The sequence below is a fragment of the Rhamphochromis sp. 'chilingali' genome (assembly GCF_963969265.1).
Source record: "Rhamphochromis sp. 'chilingali' genome assembly, chromosome: 6".
NCBI lineage: Eukaryota > Metazoa > Chordata > Actinopteri > Cichliformes > Cichlidae > Rhamphochromis > Rhamphochromis sp. 'chilingali'.
In genome coordinates, this window is record NC_137933.1 from 37,962,746 (window position 1) to 37,987,496 (window position 24,751).

Below are 24,751 nucleotides of genomic sequence, written 5' to 3' on the forward strand. Positions count from 1 at the left end.
ATCTTGCCAGAAGCATTTTTAGAGAACCAGCACAGCCATCCCGGTGTTTGGAGAATGGGTCCACTTGTGTCTGCTGATCTTAGATTCTGTTGTTTTGTATTTGTCTGTTTCTTGAACATCCAAAACATTGCAGGAGCTATTTTGTGCTGATGTCTTGCAGTATCCCTTCTGGTGTATTTCCTTTAAATCTGAGTGTACTTTTGTGTAAAAATGTAAATGATTTTGCTTTTTTAAATAGGTCTTCTTCAACTAATTTATATACTTGAATCTTACTTTCAGGGAGTTTAGGAACTTGCAGGCACAAGGTAATGAACATAGCTTAAACAACAGTGGTATCCTAATATTTCAGTAGTCAGCCAAGTTGGCCCATTCTCAGATGTCTTACTGACATTTTGTCAAAGCTGCTTGTATCTTACAGATTGGTCTCTCACTCCCAATTTATCACATATAGAGGTTCGTGAAGGAGTCCCATTGAAAACCATAGGTGGTGGGGCTACCCCTGTAGCATACCTGACAGAGCTGCCTAGTTGTTGCTGTAGCTGCCTGGGTTTCAGTCACCCCCAGGCCATTTGCTGCATGTCATTCCCTCACTTTGTCTCCCCAGCTTTCTCTCTGTTCTACAATATCGCAATCAAATGTACGCGTTCTTGTTCTTTAAAAATGGCAAATTAGCTCTCAAAGTCCAGTGGTGGGGCAGTCCATCAGTAGTGTACAACTTGTGTCTAACGTAGCAATGCCTGTGACACCAAAGAGAATATCAGTATTTGATGGCCGTGGTCCTGTTTTGTTATGTCTGTAAAACGTGCTTTCTGCTATACTATTTGTAGTCTCCAGGCAAGGATGACCTTGAAGTAACTGGCATGATGTCATCAGGGTTACTTTTTCAAATATTTGCCCAAGGATGACTCTGTGCTTTGTGTCACTGAGCTGACCTGAAAATTATCTTCATACACAGCAAAATCTCCAGTGTTAAATTAACACTAGAGAGTGTCTACATGGGTCCACACCTCTGAGTGTTAAATACAATACTGTTGAGTGTTAAATTAACACTTTTGACAGTGTTATATGTTTAAAAGTAACCTGGTCAGTTTTGAAGATTAACAATGGCTAACACTGAGCAGTGCTGATTTTCTAACACTGGAAAATAACTCAAAATGTTAGAAATATTCCAGTGTTAGAAAATCAGCACTGCTCAGTGTTAGCCATTGTTAATCTTCAAAACTGACCAGGTTACTTTTAAACATATAACACTGTCAAAAGTGTTAATTTAACACTCAACAGTATTGTATTTAACACTCAGAGGTGTGGACCCATGTAGACACTCTCTAGTGTTAATTTAACACTGGAGATTTTGCTGTGTAGCACTGTCTTCAACGTTTTGTAGTGTTGACCTCTAGCCTGTATAAGAAAAGCACACTCATTCGGCAATATTTATAAAAATATATTTCACAAAGTAGGAAACAATACAGGGTATCTTAGATTACAGTACAGGGAGTAAATAATTGAACATACACATTTATAAGCATTAAAGCACAGTAGAAAATATGATCTGCATGTAGGACTATTCCATATATATTGTTTAGTCTACCGAGAACTGCCATAATACTGTATCAGTACAAACTGAGTATGCACGCAGCTGTAGTGCCATTGAAATTCTCATAATGTGCAAGAGCTAACGTGCAGAGACAAAACCTACCACCTCATTGAAAGCTAATGACGTTAGCAGTAACTCTATGTACAGTACAAGTCTTTTTATTGATATCATACAGTGTAAGCACAATATGCACATGGTCCTGATCCGCAAATTCATTTTTCTTGGGCTAACACAATCTGTGTTTCCTAAATGAGATTTGATGTTTAAAAAGAGTCACTTAGTTCTCAATTGGACTATTGTGCTCAGACGCTGCACCTCGGAATATATTACGAAATATATTTTACACAGAATTAGCATGTGTCAGAAAGATCCCATTTCTGAAGTCCCAATTAATGAATTCATCTGCATTGCTACAGTAACCTAGAGGTCTTGTTTGCCTGCTTAAATCTAATCTACATCATCAACTGCAATAGGTTTATGATATGGTTTGGCTGTTATGAAATAGTGTTTGAGTGGTTAGAAAAAAACTGTTGAATGTGAAATAATCTGAACACACTCACTTCAAATAGTCAGCACAGAAAAAAAAGACTTAGGAGCAGATATACAAAAACTCAGAACAATAATGAAGAATCAACACATCTCTTGTCAAAAACAGTAGATTACAATTGTATTTAATGTTGCTTCTGTAAAAAGAAGGCCTCAGAGTTTCTACATTTCTCTTTTTTGTCTTCACTTCAGTCTTTTATAGGCTAGTAACGCTTGCAACCCACACCTGTAGCATGTAAATACAAAGAGTTGTATAAAGCAAGCCTTTCTGGGCTTTAGATAGTTTATAAATGTGGCCACCAGAGAACATATCAAATGATAACAAATTCACCTTAAAGCCAATACTGGTTTGTCTTTTTGCTTTTTTTCAAATCATACATACATTCATCATTGTAATGAAGACCATATATTGCTTTGTCATTGTCTTGTTCCTTGCAATCACCATCAGCTGCGTGGCTTAGGGAGACAGGAAACCCTCTCCACCTTCTGTAGTCCAGCTTGTTGTCCATGGAGCATCGAGCATGGTGTCCGCTCAAGCTTCAGAGAACCCACAAATATCTGTTCACTGAGCAACTACCAGCAATGCCAGGGTTTTTCTGCTACTGGTAGTCACAGTAAATGACTAACACCCAAAATACTGCTAGACACTCCACAACGGAATCTAAGTTACACTCCACAAGAATCATAGATCTCCTAATAAAGACATTGTTTGGCTGAACAATTATAATGCGCTTGACATAGTAGATGACAACTGCTATACCTCACTCTAAAAAGATTACAAAAAGGTGGCCTCCCTTGTTATTAACTGTTTTTTTTTTCTTTTTAAACACCAGTTTCTAAAAGCCAACAAACCCCCTAGCGTTCAATACACAAGTATGTGGACAGAAAAAAAAAATCTTAAGTCTTTTTTTTTGTTTGTTTGTTTTTAAGAAATCAAAGGTCAGGTCTCACGGTCACTCTCACCCACAGAGTAGAGCTCCCCAAGTCTTCTGAAGCGTGGACCCCATTCTCTGAGATAGTCATAGTTCTGGTCAGAGTCTGATGACGCTGTCTCCAGTGAGCTGAGGGAGCCAGCAATGGATCCCCGGCCCTCGTATCCATAGATCTGGATGGAGTCGTAAGGTGGTGCTGTTGGATCATTGTCTGCCTCGTGGAGCCGTACGTTGATGAATTCATCTACATCCACACCATTTGGACCCGAATGTTGACCTGCCCGTGGCATAAACTGCAGGTCAGGCTTGATATCCTTGCGTGGCAGGTACCCATTGATGCCATCCGGGTTCTGCAGCGTGGCAATGTCAAATGCTTCGGTGTCCTCCTCACCTCCTCCTTCATCATCATAACGGATAATATTCTCCCTCACATCTTCGTCATCCTTGATAATCAGAGGCTCATTCTTGTGTCTCCTCAAGGTCACGAATAGTACTACTATTACTGTCAGAAAGAAAGATTGAAAAATAGGTAGAAAAATACACGGGAAACTAGGTTAGGATTGGTCAAGTGGATTTTTGTGTTAGTACAAGTACATCTTTTATGGAGGAAAAAAATCTATGATGTCTACAACATCCATTAAAACCACTTCAATGGAATGATGCACAACAGAACGGATACCTCACCTAGCAGTAGTATAATGCAGGCAAGGATGGCAATTAAAGCCCCCATACTAAGTCCAATGGGTAAGACATACGCCTCCACGTTGCAAGACTGGACAATGCCATCCTTACTGCACCCACAGACTCTGATCGTCAAGGTGTTGGTGCTGCTCATCGGCGGATTCCCATTGTCCGTCACAATGATTGGCAGGAAGTACATCTCCTGTTTCTGTCGTCGGAAGGTATCATGCTTGGCTAGGACACTGATTGAATTGTCTGTCAGAGAGATGTAAAGCCAGAGATGAATTTTTGCAAGGGCGTGAGAAAAACCCATTATTATTCATGGTGGTGACAGACTGAAGTTCTATTATTAAATTGTGTGAAGATCAGTGCAGCATGAGGGTAAACTAATTTCACATCAATCGCCATTAGGCTTTTTAGCATTCTCACATTCCAATGCTGTAGATAGATTCCAACCACCTTCCTTCGTTTCTCTACAGTCCAATTTGAGGATTCTGAAGAAAGGTGAATCTGAATTCGCCGTCCCTCTTTGAAAGTGAAGGAAATGAAGGGACCACGGCAGGCGACACTGGCTAAGAAGATGGCACATGTCGACCCAGAAAGGTGCCAGCTGCTCTTTGATGGCACTTCTGTGAAGCTGTCTGCTCATTAGCTGGCACTCCTTAGCCTCCTCACATTATCAAACACTTGCAGTCCCATAAGAACCTACTCCTGCTGATCTTATGGAAAACATACAAGATTTCTGATAGTCTAACCTTTGCCTCGCAGCTTGAGGGTGATACAGAGAGAAGGGCCAAGTTGAAACATTCGTGTTGACAGAGCAAACTTAATCATAAGATGGAAGACTTCATGATAGAATTATTTGCTTTGCACAATCTGTAATTGATGTGAACATATGCTCAGATTTATTTTCTTATGAGTGCTGCCACAAAGTGATACACTCTGCTTTGTGAGCACCGACATGTCCCTTTTTATTTAGATCATTGAGCACTGCATAGTAAGAAGTATAAACTATAGTGAAGTAAACCATTGGGGCATGTTCTGATATGCAGATGATTTGCATTTTCCTAGCAACTATTGATGGTAAAAAATAGAATTGCCAATCGACATACGGAGTTTCTACTCAAAGAGAAAGACAGCTGTGCACATAACCTTCAAACAGACTGAACTCACTAGGTTTACAACAATGCTGTTTTTATTACCTTTTATATATTAGGCCACTTGAACAGTGTTTCATCTACTGACTGTTAGCGTTCTGATGAACACTGTGTACATTGAAATATTAATTGTCACTATGACAAAAGCAAAGCCTTATTTAAATTAAGATTTGCTATAAATAACGTATTATGTGGGAGGCTACAAATGACAGCAGTGACAGCAAAAGTGACACCAACAGTCTAAACACTTTCAAATTCCCGATGCCTCTGAAGTTTCACAACCTGCATAAATTAAATGTTTTATAACCTAACATGAAAGGATCTAAGAAGTGAAAGAGGTCATATTGGTAGGACCAAATTTGCCTAGAAATAAATATACAAAATGGTTAGGGTGTCAGTTTGTGTCACAGTTGTATTGTGTCCTCATTATTGGCATGTCATTGTATGCTGTATAATCACAGACACTAATAATTAGTCCCTAAAAAAGCCTTTCCTTAAATCTGAGTGTAAGACTACATGTCTCACTGACAATCTTTCAGCATCACAACATTAACAAAATTAACATGCAGCAGTAAATGTTGTTTATAGAGCCGGAGACAATTTTGTGTTAACATGCAGTAAAGGCTCATTCAGCAGTGGTGATGAAGAATAAGGACTACAACAATTAATATTTAAACTGACTGACACTTGCAGGTAAAGTTTGAAGCTGTTCGGTGTACAGCTAATTGGCTAATTAGCCTGCAAAATTACATTAGCAAGCATTTTTCCTTTGCTAACCTTTGTCTTGTAGCTGGTTCAGCAAGTCGGGGTGAAAGACACAATTCTTTGGTGTTGTAGGAGGAAAGAGGGGGCATAATGACAAAACTTTGGGCAGTCTGAATAGTTACACTCTTATTTGAAAAGTCTGTTTATATTTAAATTTTTAAGAGACGATTTATCAGCAATGTATCATAACCAGTAACTGCGATATGGACTGTTGCAGTTACTGGACAGTGCTACTTGTCCCGCTCACAATGATGCTAAAAAAAAGTAGAGGTAAAGTGAAGGAGCAATTTTAGAGAAAATTATTCAGCATCTAACTGTCTGTCTAACTGTATTAGGTCCTGGATTACAAGGTTGCAGTTTAAATTTGGATATACTGTGTGGATTGCATATGTAGAGTGTGTGCAGCAGGCACTCTGGCAATCAAAAGCAGATAAACACATGTACGGTGCATGTATGTATGACATTTATTCATAATATATCTTGATGGTCATGGAAATAGGAGGGCACCTAGAGATGAACCTCAAATATTGGAGGCACCCAGGAAAAAAAGTGTTGCCAAGTAGGAATTAAATTTTTGATGGACCCTTTAATTTTTTTAATAAACAAGGATCACTCTGAATAGTCGCAAGTATAAAGATAATGCTAAAAGGTGATGTAGAATTGAAAGGAGATGATTCTGTTCTATTAATGACGATAAAGTAGTACCTGTCAAAGACTATTTGACATTAGCCACCAGAAACTGTAGCGGTAAAACCCTTGAGCATAATGAATTTAGCAACAGTACATTTTATTCCTAATGTGTTGAACATTGCATTTGTAAAAGGAACATTGTGTTATTTCCTCATACAAATGTTAGTGTGAAAATAATGTCTATCAGCAGAATTACATTTTTTGCATCATGGTGAGTATGTTGTCTCAGCTACCAAGGATGGGAAGCCCTGCTCTGTTGCATCCCGCCTACTGAATACTCAGTTGTGAGGACGCTCAGTATCTTCTATATAGCTGGTCAGAACCTTCGCCATTTTCCCCATGGCAGGCTACCCCTAACCTCTTCACTGTGCATTCCCTACAATTAGACTCATCATCACAAACAAAAGCAGCACACAGAGGCTCACAGGAGCCCGGCGCTCTTCACTGAAGTGTCTCCCACAGCTGCCGCCTCAGATAGAAATAGTCACTCAAGTGCAGAGGAATATGGTGCAATGGTGCTTTTTTCTGTTTAGAATTAACATTACCATAGACAAGTGGTATGTAATATATGGAACCAAACCACAACACATATTTACTTTTGTTTCAGGCATTTGAGGAAGAGAGGAGGCTTTTTGTTCACTGGTCAAACACAGAGCTGTGCTTTTAGAGGTGAATCATTTCTAGTGGAGGTTTTATCTGTTACATCATCTTAAGAAACTAATAAATCTCCTCTGCACAAAAGGACAGGATTCAGGAGCATGCATGTTTTATAAACTTTGAAGTTGATCCAGAGTTAAGACTAAATAATCTGAAGCAAGTCTGTGCTGATGCAGCCTTTTATTCATAACACGTTGGGATGTTATGCACATATCCTGCCAGTGCTGTTCAGAAGCGCAAGGTTTGTTAAAAATATTATAATAAAAAAAATGGTAGCCCACTTGACCTGATTTATACAAACTCATCTTGCATCAAAGAGAGGTAGCAGTAACTTTGCCTACAGCTTCCACATCGGAACAGAAGGGTAGTACCATATGAAGATCTTTCTGCCCCAAGCTGAAACTATTACACAACTCATGGTGAACACAGTCGGTTCAGAGTCGGTAATGAAGGAAAGGCAAGAGAAGAGGAATGGAATAAAAAACATGAGAAAATGGCAAATAAACCATTCAGAGTATTTAGCAAATAAATTTAGTACCATCTGCCACACTGCAACAGCTCCTAGGAAGTCACCCTACATTTAGCTGAAAGAATACCAGGAAAAGCCATTTGGATCCCATTCATTTAGTTTCCCTCAAAACGCGCTGGGGAGTAAAAAGAAGCTGGTGTCCAGACAATTTCACATCTGCTAATTGTGAGCTACACTGATCCACCAGATTTCATCTCCAGTATGGCTAACGTGCCGCGGGTTGGAGATTAGACTGGAAAGCCATTGAAAAAATTTGGAGAAACTTCAGTCATTCTGCCACAAAAGACTTATTTTTCTCTGATGTCACCTGCTTCTCACCTTGGTTGTTTTTGATGGTAAAATTGGGGTTGTTTAGCATCTCAGGGACTAAACGATAGTCAAAGTAATGGCCCTGGATTGGGTCATCTTTGTCCACCGCACTGACAGTCTGGATCACCTGTGTTGAAAACAGATAGAAAAGCAGATTTACAGAGGAGGGCTCAAAACCATTAGAGGAGGCAGCCTATTCATTACTCTGTTTTTGCCACCGCAGATTGCCTCAGTGTAATAGTGGCTGGATCATACCTGATGAAATATGTGCCCTATTCATTCCTGGAGTTTGAGATTATTATCAATGAGGTCCTGTCTAGTCTGGCACACTTTCAGGCTCCTGGCTCTATCTGTTAATCTGTCATCATAGGTCTTATCACACTGTATGTCTTTATGATTTATTGGAAATTAGAATTCAGGCCCGGCAGGACAGTTTCATCTTTTCTCTGTTTACTTTTTTTTCTCTCTCCTCCTTTCAATAAAACTCCCTATGGTATATACACAGGTCCCGTGAATGAGGTCGATTGATGAAAAGGAGAATGCTAAGTACTTGTCCACGATTTTTGGCTGGGGGAAGCATTGTGCCATCTGGAGGAGGACATGAAAGACAGTCTTGAATTATGATCCACTCTGATCAATCCTGACTGCTCTCATTTCCCCTTTGCTCAGCGCACACTGTGTGGAAGGAGGACTTTTGTGGAGAAAAAAGACCGTACTCCCACCTCTGTAGTTTCCCACTGAAATAAATAGCCTATAATTCACTGTGGCCAATCATTACAAAGGAGGAGAAAGAGAAAGAAAAGGACAGAGAGTAAGAAATTGATAGATAACTGCTTTGATGAATGAGCGTCTTCTTTCCTTACCTGTCCAGGCTTTCCATTTTCACATAAAAAGGCCTCGTATTCGGTGGCAAATTCGGGTGCATTGTCGTTAATGTCCATTACTCTGATGGCCACAACTGCCCTTGATATCTGACTGTGATTTCCTGATTAGATAGATAGATAGATAGATAGATAGATAGATAGATAGATAGATAGATAGATAGATAGATAGATAGATAGATAGATAGATAGATAGATAGATAGATAGATAGATAGATAGATAGATAGATAGATAGATAGATAGAATCATAAGGAATCAAAAGATGTAGAGGAAAAGTGGAGATTAATAAATAAGAAGAGCCAGTGATAGAAAAAATGTTATACTTGAAATCCCAGGTAAATTCTGTGACCTAGTTTTAATTTCCTTTATTTTCCATCTTTATTCTCCCTTCATTTCCTGGGCTGATGGGAGGACAGATGATAAGCCACATCAATCTAAATTTCAGCCAGTATCAACGATGCAAAACAGGATTCTAGGCAACAGAAATGGAAAAAAAATCCTATTCAAAGTGCTTTTGAAAATCCCCTGTACACTGTAATGTTTAAAACATGAGGGTTAAAACATGCATATTAATGAGTCATTGGTAACTGAAGTCTAAAAAGACAATAAAAGGCAGTTTAATTAGATTAGATTTTGATTGGAATTATTCATCACTGGTAATTGACAGTCGCTTTCGAGAGTCTCTGTGAATGGTGTATTTATTAATCAGTGGTGCAAATGCCAACTTTAAAAGCAATTATCTATTAATGTGGACCCAAGACGGTTGTGTCACCATGGCCAGTGACAATAGTGATTTTTGTTTAAATTATTTTTATTGATTTGGAAAATTATCAATTTAAGAGAATGCTTTGCAATGTTATTTTAGACGTACACTACATTTTTCTTGAACCGTGTGTGTGTTTTTGTAATTTCCTTTCATTTTTACAGATTAGCTACACTGAGGACATGCTTATATACAACATACTTTATGCTGTATACCAGGTACCACATCATAAAGTCAGCATATGTGATCGCATTTTCCCAGAGTTCTCAGATTTTATCTGCTAAAAACATCGGGCCATACCAGACAGAGTGAAGCTGCAGCAGCAGAAATCCTGAGTGCCGTGAAAAGTGCCAGACTGCCTTTCACTGCTTATGTTCTAGGATAAGTCCCGCCATTCCAACAGCTGTTGTCTTTAAAAGTTACACTGTCACATTTCTATGAAGAAATTAAACCACTGTCACAGAGGATTACATTAATATACATTTCTGAGCATGGAATACCAAATTATTTGCATAAAAGCATTAGGTTTTTTTCTCTTTCATAATTTCAGTAAAACCTTAAAATGAAGCAGTAGACGCAGTAGAAACTCAGGGCCTTCAGCCTTTCCAGGAGATGAATTGAAAAAGAGGTAAGCAGTGAGGTGAGTGGAAATTGACAGTCTGATAGACAGTGATAGATGGATTAGAGCAGAGGGAGGGGAGACAGTGTGCCCTCCCCTCGCAAGCGATTTCCCCCTAGTAGCAGACAGGGAATAGAATCTGATTAGTCAGATGTCAACTGGTGCGAGGCAGCAGAACGTTCCTCAGTTTGGGTGGCAAATGGCATCGGGATAGAACTGGGAACACATCTATTGCTTTTCACGCCAGAGAAGACACCGGCTTCTCCTCCCCATCCGTGAAGAATAGCAAAACTGCTGTATTTATTTTGGCAAATTCCTATTAGGTGTTCTCAGAGATGCCACTATCTCAAGCCACAGTTACTTTGCCAAGAGGCATGAAAATGTGCTTTCAATGTAAGGGTGCACGACATGACAAGGGAACCAGCTTATCAAATGAGACACATTCAGTTTCTCCAATAGGCTGCTGCGACGGTGGGATTTGTCTTTACCGCATGGCCAAAACATTGCGACAGTGTACGGACTTTTTTTTCTTTCTATTTTCTGACAATTAATATGTGTTTTCTTTGATTAAAGAAAGAAAGCGACAGATAGATGATGAGACATAGAGAGGAGGAAGAGATAGAAGAGACGAATCGGACAGAAAAAAGTTACAAGCTGTGTAAATTTCTATTCCAATAGCTTAAAGGGGTACATTAAGCTTTATCACAACATACAGCCCCCCTGAAACAATCTGTATGCAAATAAAGCCTTACATATGGTTGGAGCTGTTTGTAGCTCTGCCGGCAAGATTTTCTACATAGTCAGTGAGTTTTGCGGTTCGCAGATGTTCTCTAATCTGTAATGGATGCTGGCGTTGGAGCAATCCACTCTGGAGCATGTCTTTAAAACTGTTTATTTGATACGTCTTAATGTTCTTGCACTTTCACAAATTGACTACTGAGCTGTTTAATTCAATCAAAACTCAGCAAATTAACGTATTTAATGCCTCTGTGGATTCAAATGCTAATTGTTTGTGCCATACTCTTGGAGCGATTAAAAGTGCTGGTTTAGAAAGCAGCTCTATACTGTTGAATGGAGAACTTTGTGAAGCAGGTCAGTGATTCCTTTGACTGAGAACACCCATAAAGTTGTTCAAAGGAGTAAGATAGCATACATGTGTTTCTGCTGTTACCCATTAAAAAACAAAAAAACCCAAAGCTTTATTTTCTAAAGCTTTGGGGGTAAATCATTACGGACAGTGTGCACAGCAGGGGAGAACAGAGCCAGCAAATGTTACTTACTGACTTCTGTGGCTGTTACTGTAATATTGTGCCACATGTCTGTCTCTCTGTCCAATGGTTTGGCCAGCGTGATCCTGCCATTGTCCACATTGATGTTGAACTGCCTCTCCAGATCTGTGTGTCGATCAATGAAGTACCTACCAAGATAAACAAACACCAGAAATTTGAGCCAAAACACTGTTGCGGCAGCACCACTGAAGCATCTTTTCTAATCCTTGGGGTGTTGTGCCTAACAGGAGAAACCTGTAGATCAATATTCATTTAAAAACAATTGGAAATCAATAATTATCATCTGAGGGATAATTATTGCCTCCCCATGAACAGCAGGGGGCATTACAGCCTAGAAGCCCTCCCCCCCATCTAGGCGATGCCTCCTTCCTGCAAAAAAGACCATTAGTACATGTTATGTCAGGGTAAGAGATGTGGTGCTGTTAACCCTGTTTGGGATCTGTCAATACTCAATGGCTCCCAAAGGCTTTGCATTAATGAGTTAGGACAGCATTGTGTCACATACAACACCAACAACAGAGGGGCATGGGGGTGGGGAGGTAATGAATATTACAGGAGTTAAACAGTGACCTGCCTATTAAGAACCCTTGTCCGATTTCAGCAATTTTTTTTTTCTTTTTAAACTAGTAGAAGGAGATGCTTTATTCATTTTTTATTTACGTATTTTTGTCAAGCTGTCCTTTTTCAGATTGAAATTAATCTATGACCCTGCCCGTGACACACTGACTGAGACTTCTATAGTCTTCCAGTTTAAAAAAAAATAGTGCAACACATAAAACTCCCCACCCCAAAAAATAAAAAAAAAGCAGAAGCACTGGAATGCACATAAAAGAGAATTTTCTGATGCCACTTGAAGCTGTGAAATCGCTCTTTCATGTTGCAGCACGCACAGCGCCAATTCTTGGGACAAGCCCACACAAAACTGACTAAAAAAGAATCTGTCATTATGGGTCATCTTTGGTTTCACACATTTCATTTGCCATTATGTGTGACTGTCATAAACATCCTACTCACCCAAAACACAAGGCTGCAGTGATTCACGTAAACTAATTACATGTACTGCACAGCACAAGGGTTTCCATACCTCCAGGACACATTGTCCCTGTTACTTTCTCTCTGTTTCCTCACAGTACCCCACCTACCCACCCACAATATTGCAAAAGTATTTTTTTTTCTTCCTTTTCTATCCAGCTGGGTCACAAGCTCTTACTAATCCAATCCCCCTATCCAATTCTGAGCAAACCCCCTTCCCCACACAGACATCACGGCCATCAGGCACACTGCTCACCCTGTCTCTCCTCCTTCCTCACCCTGGGTCTCATTCTGTCTCACACTGGAACTGCTCATCCCTATCACTGTAGACCTGTTGGCAGGGAGTCTATAGTATTTATGTGAGAGAATGAATGAAAAGACAGAATGGAAAGGAATGCAGAGGAAAGGAAAGAAAAAACAGAAAAAGAGCACCAGAAAATGGCAAAGACAAAGTCACAATAACTATTTATATGAAGAAGGTTGCTGCTTATACAAGAATGGTAGGGAATGAAATAAATAAACCACTGGCCCAGATTCCAATTGTTGGGGAGATGTACCGAGCTGTGACATTTCCATTTTTGAGATGAAATGGTGTAAAATCCTCTAGACGCCAGGCTGGAAGAGGTCCATAAGGACCCCACCCCCCACTACCAACACCCCACCGCTCCTTCTCTTTCTCTCTTGGCCTGCAGACGCAAAGCACTTTCAAGACAGGCAGACAGCAGCAACCCACCTGGGAGCAGCCTCTCTCCTGCAGACTGAGTGGATCCCAGTCAAAGTCTGACAGCCTCACGTGGAAGAGAGGAGACAGACCCTGAAATGTTCTGCCACCTGTCACTCAAACTGACAATGTGATGTGAAAAGAATTAAAAGCAAATAAAAAAAATGATCTCCAACATTATACGTTCGCAGCTTTCCCGAGTGTGATGTGAGAACAGGTGCAAATGTATTCACGCGTCCGTGTATTTCTATCACATCATTTCAGCTTTCCTTTATGTTTCAGAAGATTTTTTTTTCCAAGGCTCTGGACGGGCCTAGGTCAAACAGTTATCCATCATGTTGAGGTTGTTTGTGCCAAATATTTTATAAGTGCTGCAGCTGACATCCAAAAATATTCAGAATCACTATAAACATCATCATCATACATTAGTGGAACATAAGCTCAAATAGCAAAATAGCTACAAGCTATAATTAGACTGTTTTTGTTTGTTTTTTTGTAATTAGAACTTTGATGCACTGCATTTTTCACAGAGTGTCATCTATCAAACAGTGTGGCCAGGGTGGGACTTCTCTGTTGCAGTTTATGAGGATGGCCCCTTTTTGCCATGCTAGCTATCATTGGTCATGCTTACTATGCACAGTGATGTCTCTTTTCTGTCACAAAATTTTCTTCAGTCAATAACATAGACTAGGAACAAAACCTAATTACATATTATATATTATTAAAAAAATTTCTTTATGTGTTAAAGGAACAAAAAAGTTAAGTTTGCTTTTGTTCACATTGCTGTGCAGTGGGCCTACTCATAAAGTGCAAAATGAATCATTAAGATGACACTAATGATTCTATTATAAAATGAGTATATTATGTTTTTTTCCTTTCCCAAAATTAGGCTCTAATTCAGTTTCTCTATAACCAATTTTATATGTGTGTGGAAAAAAATGTACACATAAAACAGAAGCATTTCCTAAAAAATTTAAATTAAACAATTTTACATATGGCTTTGGCAATGTTGGAGGGAGTTTTATAAAGTACGATGAATTAAAATATTCAAATACAATGAAAAACCAAGAGAAAATGTTATGATAATAATAAATGAAACATTTGTAAAGTTTTCATTAGTTCAAATCGGTTAGAGTTAAAAGTTCAAAAAAGTTATTTAGTCGTTATGGAAGAATTCTTATTACTCTTATTTCAAAATGAAAGACATACATGAATGGTTTACTGTGGCCAAACTAGGCATGATAGTGATGCCTCCCACTTAACTGTTACCGCTAATTGTTTGATGTATCATTATGGAAGCGTCCGATATATCATATAAGCATGCTACACAACATGTGCTGCAGATATGTATGTCTACCTGTGGTTATCTATTATAGGCTAAGCAGCCATGGAAAGGTTTCTATGTCCATTTGTGTTTTTTCACACCCCTGACTGGCTGGGGTTTTATCTCCATTACAGTGTGAATGTGAGTGACTGAGCGCCTGTACAAGTTGGAAGACTATAAGGTGAAAAGATTGAGAATATATATATATATTTTTGTTGGCAGCAAACAAAATGCCCCTGATAATCCTGCTTGCTATTACGTCAGTTATTCCCCTGGGAGGATCACAGGGGTAAAATTAGTTTCCCCGACTCTTAAATGCTGACCATTTATGTTTGAACACAACATCTTATTTAGTTTCATTTCCAAGTTCTTTTAATGGAGATGGTGATTTGCTTGAGAGTTAGAAATAATATATAGTATAAATAACAAAATATTAAAAATATAGGAAAATATCCCTGTGAAGTAGAAGGTGTTTTCTTTAGTGACATTACATTTCCATTTGTTTCAAAACCATCTCCTTTGCTTGACTACTTGTATTACCATACATAGTATGCCAGCTGTCAGCTGTGCCGTAACATATTGAGCCGGCATAAACAAACATTCTTTAGAATTTCATTATGCTCCTGTAAATTACTTCAAAGTGAAAGTAAAAGTAAAAAAAACAAAACAAGAATGAACAAAAAGATGAAAATCAAACATGTTTAAAATCTTTTGCCAATGCTTGTCACTGTATCAATATTTCCGATATAAACTACACATATTATATGAAATCAAACAGTTTGTGTCAGACAAACTTAGTGACTGCCAGATGTCACATTGCTTTTTATTTGTGATCAGTCAGGTAGAAAACGACAGAGCACAGGCTCCAGAGAAAAGCTGTACTAAGGAAGTATTTCATGGAGTGCACCTGAAATGTTATTGGTTGGATGCATTAAGTACAGCTAAGGGGTAGTTTGTCTCCTGAGTGCAGAGGACATGGCAGCCCACCAGAGCACTCGCCTCGAGTGGTTTTGACTCAAACTGGTTTGGTCTGGTCTGGCAGGGGGGGATTAAGACAGAAAGTGATTCTAATCAGAGGGGTCGAATCAGGAGCTTGTTCAGATGATGGCGGGAGAGCGTCTAACTAAAGCTGCTATTACTGCTGCCACTCCAAAGACATAGATCCGACTTTACTAACGACAGCTTTCTTTTGTAGGAACCTGTTCTTTTAGAAAACCGAAGAAATTAAGAGACTAAGAAGAGAAAAACAGAGAGATAAGAACAAAGGAAAACACAGATTAATAAAGTGTATATTTTAAACCAGTGTTTTAATCATATATTAACTGGCTGCCTCAAAGCTCTGGGAGACGGCTGTTACAGGTGGGGTCACAATAAGGTCCTTGCAGTAATCCCCAAATATACAGACTTCCACAGGGTCAAAGGTAATAAACATTAAGCCCTACCAATCGAAAATATTACGTTTCAAAGGAAAGTAAACAAGACTGCAAAGGCAAGAACAACAGCCAAGTATTTTTCCTCTACGCTGCACCAAACCTTTGACTGAGGCGTTCAAGTCAGTCTTAGAAGAAAGCCTCTCTTTCCAGAAGTGTGGCAGTCAGGACATGTTTACTAAAAACATCTCGCCAGCTGGACCTCACTGTAAGATGGAAGGATGACCTCTCAGTTTCTCATGTTATAAAGAAAGCACCAAAATCTACTTGAATAGGCCATCGTCAATGGATGGCATAAAGCCTCATTTGTTATCAGAGTTGACTGCTGTGGATTCAGTTCAATTCACTTCAGTTTTATTTATATTGCCCCAAATCACAGTGGCACAGTAACACAGTGGTCAGCACTGTTGCCTCACAGCAAGAAGGTCCTGAATTCAGTTCCACCATCAGGCTGGGGTCTTTCTGTGTGGATTTTGCATGTTCTCCCTGTGTTTGTGTGGGTTCTTTCCAGGTACTATGGCTTCCTCCCACATTCTAAAGACATGCAGTTAGTGGGGATAGGTTAATAGGTAAGTCTAAATTGCCCATAGGTGTGAATATGAGTGTGGATGGTTGTCTGTCCCTATGTGTTAGACTGGCAACCTGTCCAGCCTCTTGCCCTAAGACAGCTGGGACAGTCTCCAGCACACCCACCATCCTGACAAGTTGTGACAAGCCTGATAAGCGGATATGAATGGATGGATAGCCCCAAATCAAAACAACTGTTGCCTCAAGCCACTTTATATCGTAAGATAAACACCCTACAATAATACAGAGAAAACACCAACAAGAAGATGAGCCCCTATGAGCAAGAACTTGGCAACAGTGGGAAGGAAAAACTCTGTTTTGACAGGAAAAAGCTTCTGGCAGAACCAGACTCAGGGAGGGGCGGCTATCTGTCGCGAGTGGTTGGGGTGAGAGGAAGAAGACAGGCCAAAAGACAGGACAGAACTAATGATTAACTGGGCGTAATGAGTGAAAAAATGTGACTGAAGCAGAAACACTCCATGCATCATGGGAGGCCCCCAGCATGTTATGCCTATTGCAGCATTACTAAGGGAAGATTTGGAATCACGTGATCCAGACCTAACTATATGCTTTGTCAAAAAGAAACGTTTTAAACCTAATCTTGCAAGTAGAGAGGGTTTCTGTGTCAATGCCATTTCTTTGAGAAGATGAGCTTAGACTTTGAAATAATCAGGGTGACTTTGGAATTTAGATTATCCTGAACTTTTAGAATTTTCAAAAAAAAAAAGAAATTAACTTACATTTTCACCAATAAGAATAGTGTGTTTGATTGCAGTCTACTTACAGTTGGGCTGAAGCCACATTTATGAATATTTACTTAGCATATATTTGTTTTGTATTTAGTGACTGTTTCTATTTAGTGTATATTTTGTATAACTTGTACAGCACTTTGGTCAAGAGAGGTTGTTTAAAACATGCTGTATATATAACTTTTGACTTTCATGGAAACAATGGTTGTCACTTTCTGGTTGTACAACAATGTTCAACATGTTCATTAAGATTTAATTCATTCAATTTTCATTTTTAGTTCTTTTTTTATTGCTTTGACCACTCAGCTGCCCCAACTAAAAATGTGTGGGTGTATGTGTCACCAAACACAATGTGTGTTAAACCAATATATCACCCTGTTCATGAACATGATTTCTGCCTGAGGTATGACAGATTTTAATTGGCAATATTCTCACACTACTTGAAAACATCATTAAATTATCTATTTTATTATTTTGATTGAGAGGACCCCAGCAGAAGAAATTGGATACTGTGAAGAAATTGCATACTGCACATTTAATGTTTATCAATCATTCCAGTTTCAAAACATGGCTTCTGTGGTGTGTAAATGTTCTACTTTGGTTCAGTTTTCTATCATTGTGAGTCACTGAGCTTTCATTTGGTTTTATTGGACAAAGTAAATCATTTGAGAAAGAAAATATGATTTATATGATATTCTTGAGACCAAATGACGACTCAATGTTTGACTTGTTGTATGATAAGTCTTTGTTTAGATTTTCTGTACTGTAGAAAAGACTTGGGATCTCTTATGAGGCATGAAGCTATAACCTTCTGTCAGCCAATATATTTACAAGGACCAAAAACTCACTGAATTATTTTCTCAGAAAAATGCTCAGAGTCACAATACATGCTAACACCAAACTCCAGAGCTGGAAGTGAAATCCAGTGGTCTTTAGTAAGAGTGGTGCAACATACTGAGACCCCCATGACAATAATTTGCTCCATCTCACCAGACAGATCACCTTAATGTGCTAGTTTAAAGCAAATTGTTCTGGCAAAATGCAACCTGGTGTTTGTTTGTATTTTGTTTCCCATGAAGAATGGCACATAAAGTTTTTTTTTACTGCATTCTATGACCTGGTCACCATTTCTTCTGCTTTCTATTTTAGATTAAAATTAGCTTAATTAAAAAAAATAATCTTGAAGCAATGCAACCGTTTCACTGCAAAATATTAAATTAGTGATTAAGAGCTTAGAGATTTTTTCTGCAATAAGTTCAACTAATAAAGAAAGAGAAATAAATATAAATTGCAAATATAGAAATGATCTAGTCAATCACTCAATTTTCACTGTCTCATGTTCAAAATAGTTCAAATGTGCCAAGACTGTGCCAAGAATGTGTTGATATGTGGACAGTTCCATTGCAACAAATGGCCAAAGAGATCATGTCAGCAGGGTTCTGCCATCTGCAGCCACACTCATTCATTATTTAATTACTTTTTCTTTCAATAATGATCCACTGAAGAGAGCAAATAGCAAAAGTATGTGAACACAACTAGCTATTAAAGCTACACCCACTTCAGAGTAAAATGCAATTATGAGATTATTGTATTTAATTATGAAGTGGACTTTCACACACTTAGAATATAATTTCACTAATTTATAGACTACCTTGTCACTCTCCCCAACACAGACTTTCACTAAAAAACATAAGAGCACCGTGACGTAAAACTGAGTTTTAAGGCCAAGGATGTCATTATATATGAAATATCCTTCTCTATTTACCAGGGAAGCAACATGCATCTGTGGGGTTCAATTCCTCCTGGCAATCTCATCACTAAACATGAGGATGACACCAGAAAAGAAAAAAAAATAGAACGAACGGCCACTGCTCTATAACCTCAGCCAATCTATGAAACCCAGCCTGCTCTCTACCATGCAATTACACACAACCTGTTGAGTGTTGTCCCGGGAATGCGGTCAGCAAGTCACTGGAGAATTAATGAAATGCCAAGATGGAGGGAGAGAAATTGCCTGTATAACCTATCCTCAAGGTGCCCTTGTGGTATTTCCAAGACTAAGTTACACTAGAAGAGAGTACAGCAGGCCTGGTCAAACAATGAAAGATAAAGTTGTGCGGCCTTCAACTCATAATCTACTTTTTTTCTGTACATTTGTGGAAATGAGAACAATCATTGAGTCCCTTCCTCACTGCAGAAGACACTACCACATTCTCCAAAGGTCAAAGACATGAGGCGGTTTAATTGCATGGCTCACTGTCAACCATTTTATTAAAACAAGTCATTATAGCCTGAAAAGGTTCATTTTGTTAACCTTCTCTCCACTGTTTGAAGTCAACGTACTTTTTGTGTGTGTGTGCAGATTTTGCTACCATTCTGCTGTGGTCAGTTAACAGCAAATAGTTTTGAGGCAAAGGTGGAAATTCTGTCACAGGCTTAATGTTAACTGCATCTTACCTGATAGGGCTCCCAGTAGCATCCGGGTCCCTGGCAGTGACTGTGCCTATGATCTTGTTGATGGGCGCGTTCTCATCCACTTCTAATAAGTACATAGGTTTGGAGAAAACAGGAGGCTCATCTGAGTCTTCAACCACAATTTTCACTGTAGCTGTGTCCTTAAAGGGCCCATTACTCCTGGGTTCTGAGCGGATGTTGGTAGCTTCAACTTTGAGTGTGTAGTTTCTCTTGCTCTCATAGTCTAAAGGCTGTAATGAGAAGATGAAACAGAAGTTTTATTTTAATTAACTAACCCTGCACCAAAATGTAATGTACAGTCCAGGGGTAAAAAGTAGAGTGGAGTGCAAGTGTTTAAGGATTGTATATCCTTGGCATTGATAACTTTAATACTGATTGTCATTCAACGCAAAACTGAACACCCTTGACATATGATGAAGACATGTGGTGTTATATTATGTATTCAGATAATGTTTTAAGCTTTTGAAAAAAAATTTTAATTGCAGCTGGTGTTTGAAAGGTATGGATGTTCACTATGCAGTAAGGGTCCAATGAAAGACAATGGTGGGTTTTATTAGGTGACATGTAAGAGCCTGTGTTTTTGGAGCTGGAGTATAGGGAACCTACATTTACCCTTTTAATCTAATTAACTATATACAATCCAATTAATATTACCTCGAACTCTGCCAGGTTATAAAAACATAAAAAGAGTCTAAAAGTGTTTACTACAACTTTTTATGTTTGATAATTAGGTATATTTCTCTAATGGGGTGATCGTGGCTCAAAGAGTTGGCAGTTCGTCATGTAACCGGAAGGTTGCCGGTTCCTTGGGCAAGACGCTTCACCTACCGCCTACTGGTGATGGCCAGAGGGACCGATAGCGCGATATGGCAGCGTCGCTCTGTCAGTCTGTCCCAGGACAGCTGTGGCTGCAACATTATTATTAATGTTCCTAAATGTAAAATTTTAAATAATTAAATAATTTTATAATAATACATTATTTTAAAAAATCTGTTAAAATTAATAATATTATTATAATTAATAATAATGTATTTGGTGTAAGGTACCAATCAATCAATCAAAAATCTAATAATGTTATCATTAAATTGTTAAAATGTAAATAACATGGCTCGCACATATCTCATCAATCACACACAATATAAAAAAAAAACAACTATTTATCTAGCATTAAAGTGGCGAGAACCAATATATTTGTTTTTTACGTGTCCCCAAACCCCTGGCAGCATCGGTGCCAAGACCAGCAAATCACACTCAAAGTCTCAGCGTGTAAAAACTTACCGTACTCTTAACGGCACTTGCTTTAACCGGCTCTAAGCATATTCATATTGCACACAGACATTATTTTTGAAGAGATTGTGACTGCCTATGATAATGTCTAAGCTATTTGTATATTCTAGCAAGCCATTTTATTTGGCCAGAATTTATTTCAACATCACAACACATCAATTAGTCACTGTGCAATTTTCAGAGTTATATAACCTGAAAATATTTTTCAACCATTATCAACATGAAAGAACCGAAATCTCATCGCTAAAGCTTTCAGTTAGAGTAGATTATTGGCACTTTCATACTGCTATCACAACCAGCTCACAGAACGTAAATGAGACAGGTGTTTATAGAAGACTACCAATGAAAGGAGTAATTTTACAGAGGGAAATAAAAACACTTTGTACAGGAACATCTCATTGTGTGACTCGAATATCTATTTAATCTTTTTTTTTTTTCTCAATTGATGGCCCATCATTAATATTTCAAAGAAAGAGGATAGTAACAATTTTACTCTCTTGGCATCTCTGAGGGCACCCCAGACTGTCACGATTTCATTCTGAATCACCTCTGGTCGCTCTCATACTACTAGAATAATGGGATCAAGTCACTTCCACGCTCCATAACCAGGATTTATAGGAAAATCAAAACTGGGCCTTGCCGCTTGAGGGGACAAGAGCTGGCTTGGGGGAGAGAGAAGGACTTGGAAGAGAGAGATGAACAAAACGAGAAATGTATTCAGTTAGAGAAGGTAGGAGTGCGAAAGAGGAATTGCCCCTGAGCTCCTAGAGGGCCAGTGCTGAGAGATCAGGGGCCAGAATGTGCAGGTGGGTGGAGGAGTGTCTTGGGGCCCAGCTTTGAGACACCAGCAAGAGCCGGAGGGACGCTGGAAGTGACCTGAGGCTCTGACTTCCACACTTCTACATTTCTGTCATCAGGCCACTAGTAGACCAAAGGCTCTGAGGCCTCTCCACGGTCGGAGGAGCTCTTTGGAACACTCATTATTAACCTCCTCTTCTTTTCCTCCTCACCCTCCTCACTTGACACCCACCCTCTTCTGCCATCCCTTCTTTTTCTCTCTCACTGATCCTGCCTTCTGTGCTGAGAAAGTACAGAGTGTGGCTGGATCTTGAGCCAATGGATTACGCTTTAATTCAGAGGTAGTGGAGAGTAAGAGCTTTTATAATGTTTGGCTGGACACTTGAAAAATATTCTATGGAAATGGAGAAATGGGGAAGACCTAAATTTTTATATGAATTATTTTTGGAATGGCATTTCATCTGTATATCATTATCATCTCAGCAAACATTTTGGCCCATTAAAGCTGTGGTTTCATTTTGCTTTTTTAAATTTAACACAGATATATGTAATTAAATTATGTTTCAGCAAATGGCTATTCTATGCTTTAGCAGGTGTTTAGTTAATATAATTTTAGAATTTTGTTGAGGTTAAAAAAATGATATGAGTCTAACTTTGAGAAACCAATTCCATATTATAAAGATGGTGATTATTGCAGGCTTAAAAGTACTTTTCTGAGCTGCTTCTTATTTATATAGCACCAGTGGCACTTAATATTACAAGCTTATGATCCAACAAGCTTACAAAGAGATCCCAAAAATCACACAACTCTCTATGAGCAAGGACTTAGTGATAGTGGGAAGGAAAAACTCCCTTTTAAAAAGACGTCCAGCAGAAACAGGCACAAGGAGAGGCTGTTACAGTGGGGCAAAAAAGTATTTAGTCAGCCACCGATTGTGCAAGTTCCCCCACCTAAAATGATGACAGAGGTCAGTAATTTGCACCAGAGGTACACTTCAACTGTGAGAGACAGAATGTGAAAGAAAAATCCATGAATCCACATGGTAGGATTTGTAAAGAATTTATTCGTAAATCAGGGTGGAAAATAAGTATTTGGTCAATAACAAAAATACAACTCAGTACTTTGTAACATAACCTTTGTTGGCAATAACAGAGGTCAAACGTTTACTATAGGTCTTTACCAGGTTTGCACACACAGTAGCTGGTATTTTGGCCCATTCCTCCATGCAGATCTTCTCGAGAGCAGTGATGTTTTGGGGCTGTCGCCGAGCAACACGGACTTTCAACTCCCGCCACAGATTTTCTATGGGGTTGAGGTCTGGAGACTGGCTAGGCCACTCCGGGACTTTCAAATGCTTCTTACGGAGCCACTCCTTTGTTGCCCGGGCGGTGTGTTTTGGATCATTGTCATGTTGGAAGACCCAGCCTCGTTTCATCTTCAAAGTTCTCACTGATGGAAGGAGGTTTTGGCTCAAAATCTCACGATACATGGCCCCATTCATTCTGTCCTTAACACGGATCAGTCGTCCTGTCCCCTTGGCAGAAAAACAGCCCCATAGCATGATGTTTCCACCCCCATGCTTCACAGTAGGTATGGTGTTCTTGGGATGCAACTCAGTATTCTTCTTCCTCCAAACACGACGAGTTGAGTTTATACCAAAAAGTTCTACTTTGGTTTCATCTGACCACATGACATTCTCCCAATCCTCTGCTGTATCATCCATGTGCTCTCTGGCAAACTTCAGACGGGCCTGGACATGCACTGGCTTCAGCAGCGGAACACGTCTGGCACTGCGGGATTTGATTCCCTGCCGTTGTAGTGTGTTACTGATGGTGACCTTTGTTACTTTGGTCCCAGCTCTCTGCAGGTCATTCACCAGGTCCCCCCGTGTGGTTCTGGGATCTTTGCTCACCGTTCTCATGATCATTTTGACCCCACGGGATGAGATCTTGCGTGGAGCCCCAGATCGAGGGAGATTATCAGTGGTCTTGTATGTCTTCCATTTTCTGATGATTGCTCCCACAGTTGATTTTTTCACACCAAGCTGCTTGCCTATTGTAGATTCACTCTTCCCAGTCTGGTGCAGGTCTACAATACTTTTCCTGGTGTCCTTCGAAAGCTCTTTGGTCTTGGCCATGGCGGAGTTTGGAGTCTGACTGTTTGAGGCTGTGGACAGGTGTCTTTTATACAGATGATGAGTTCAAACAGGTGCCATTCATACAGGTAACGAGTGGGGGACAGAAAAGCTTCTTACAGAAGACGTTACAGGTCTGTGAGAGCCAGAGATTTTCCTTGTTTGAGGTGACCAAAAACTTATTTTCCACCCTAATTTACGAATAAATTCTTTACAAATCCTAACATGTGAATTCATGGATTTTTTTTTCACATTCTGTCTCTCACAGTTGAAGTGTACCTCTGGTGCAAATTACTGACCTCTGTCATCATTTTAAGTGGGGGAACTTGCACAATCGGTGGCTGACTAAATACTTTTTTGCCCCACTGTATCTGCCACATTATTGTAAACAATTGGGGGTGAGGGGAAAGAGGAGGTGGCAGAGAGAGAGACAGGACAAGAGGCAAATTTAGGAGAGAGAGTTTAGCAATTGCTAATGTTTAAAAAAAAGAAAAAGAAAGAAAAAATGTGTGAAAAGGAAACATCCAGTGCATTCTGGGACATAAGCATAATTAGCATAACTAAGGGAGAGTTCAGGGTTACCAGTTTTCAGACTAATCTTAATAATACAGAGGGTGTCTGCCTCCTGAATCCAAACTGGAAGCTGGTTCCACAGTATAAGGGCCTGACAGTTTATGTGTCTGCCTCTCATTCTACTTTTAATTTTGCTAGGAAACAAAAAATAAGGCTGCAGTCTGAGATTAAAGTGAACTTGGTATAAGTACAGCAATTTTCTTTCTTTACAATATAGTTACTCACTACTACTACTACTCTAAAAGTA

The 24,751-nt window shown here is 39.3% G+C and overlaps 1 protein-coding gene across 1 annotated transcript in view; it reads right to left on the reverse strand.

The window, feature by feature from the left end:
• Positions 1–1,494: 1,494 nt before the first annotated feature.
• Positions 1,495–24,751, reverse strand: part of cdh8 (cadherin 8) — a 104,131-nt gene continuing 80,874 nt past the window's right edge. The window contains exons 7-12 of the mRNA XM_080884300.1: positions 19,694–19,941; positions 11,405–11,541; positions 8,724–8,845; positions 7,870–7,987; positions 3,757–4,008; positions 1,495–3,574 (exon numbers count right to left, since the gene is read on the reverse strand). Coding sequence (XP_080740426.1) covers positions 3,081–3,574; positions 3,757–4,008; positions 7,870–7,987; positions 8,724–8,845; positions 11,405–11,541; positions 19,694–19,941 — 1,371 coding nt within the window. The 3' untranslated portion in view covers positions 1,495–3,080. The remainder of the gene's footprint in view (positions 3,575–3,756; positions 4,009–7,869; positions 7,988–8,723; positions 8,846–11,404; positions 11,542–19,693; positions 19,942–24,751) is intronic.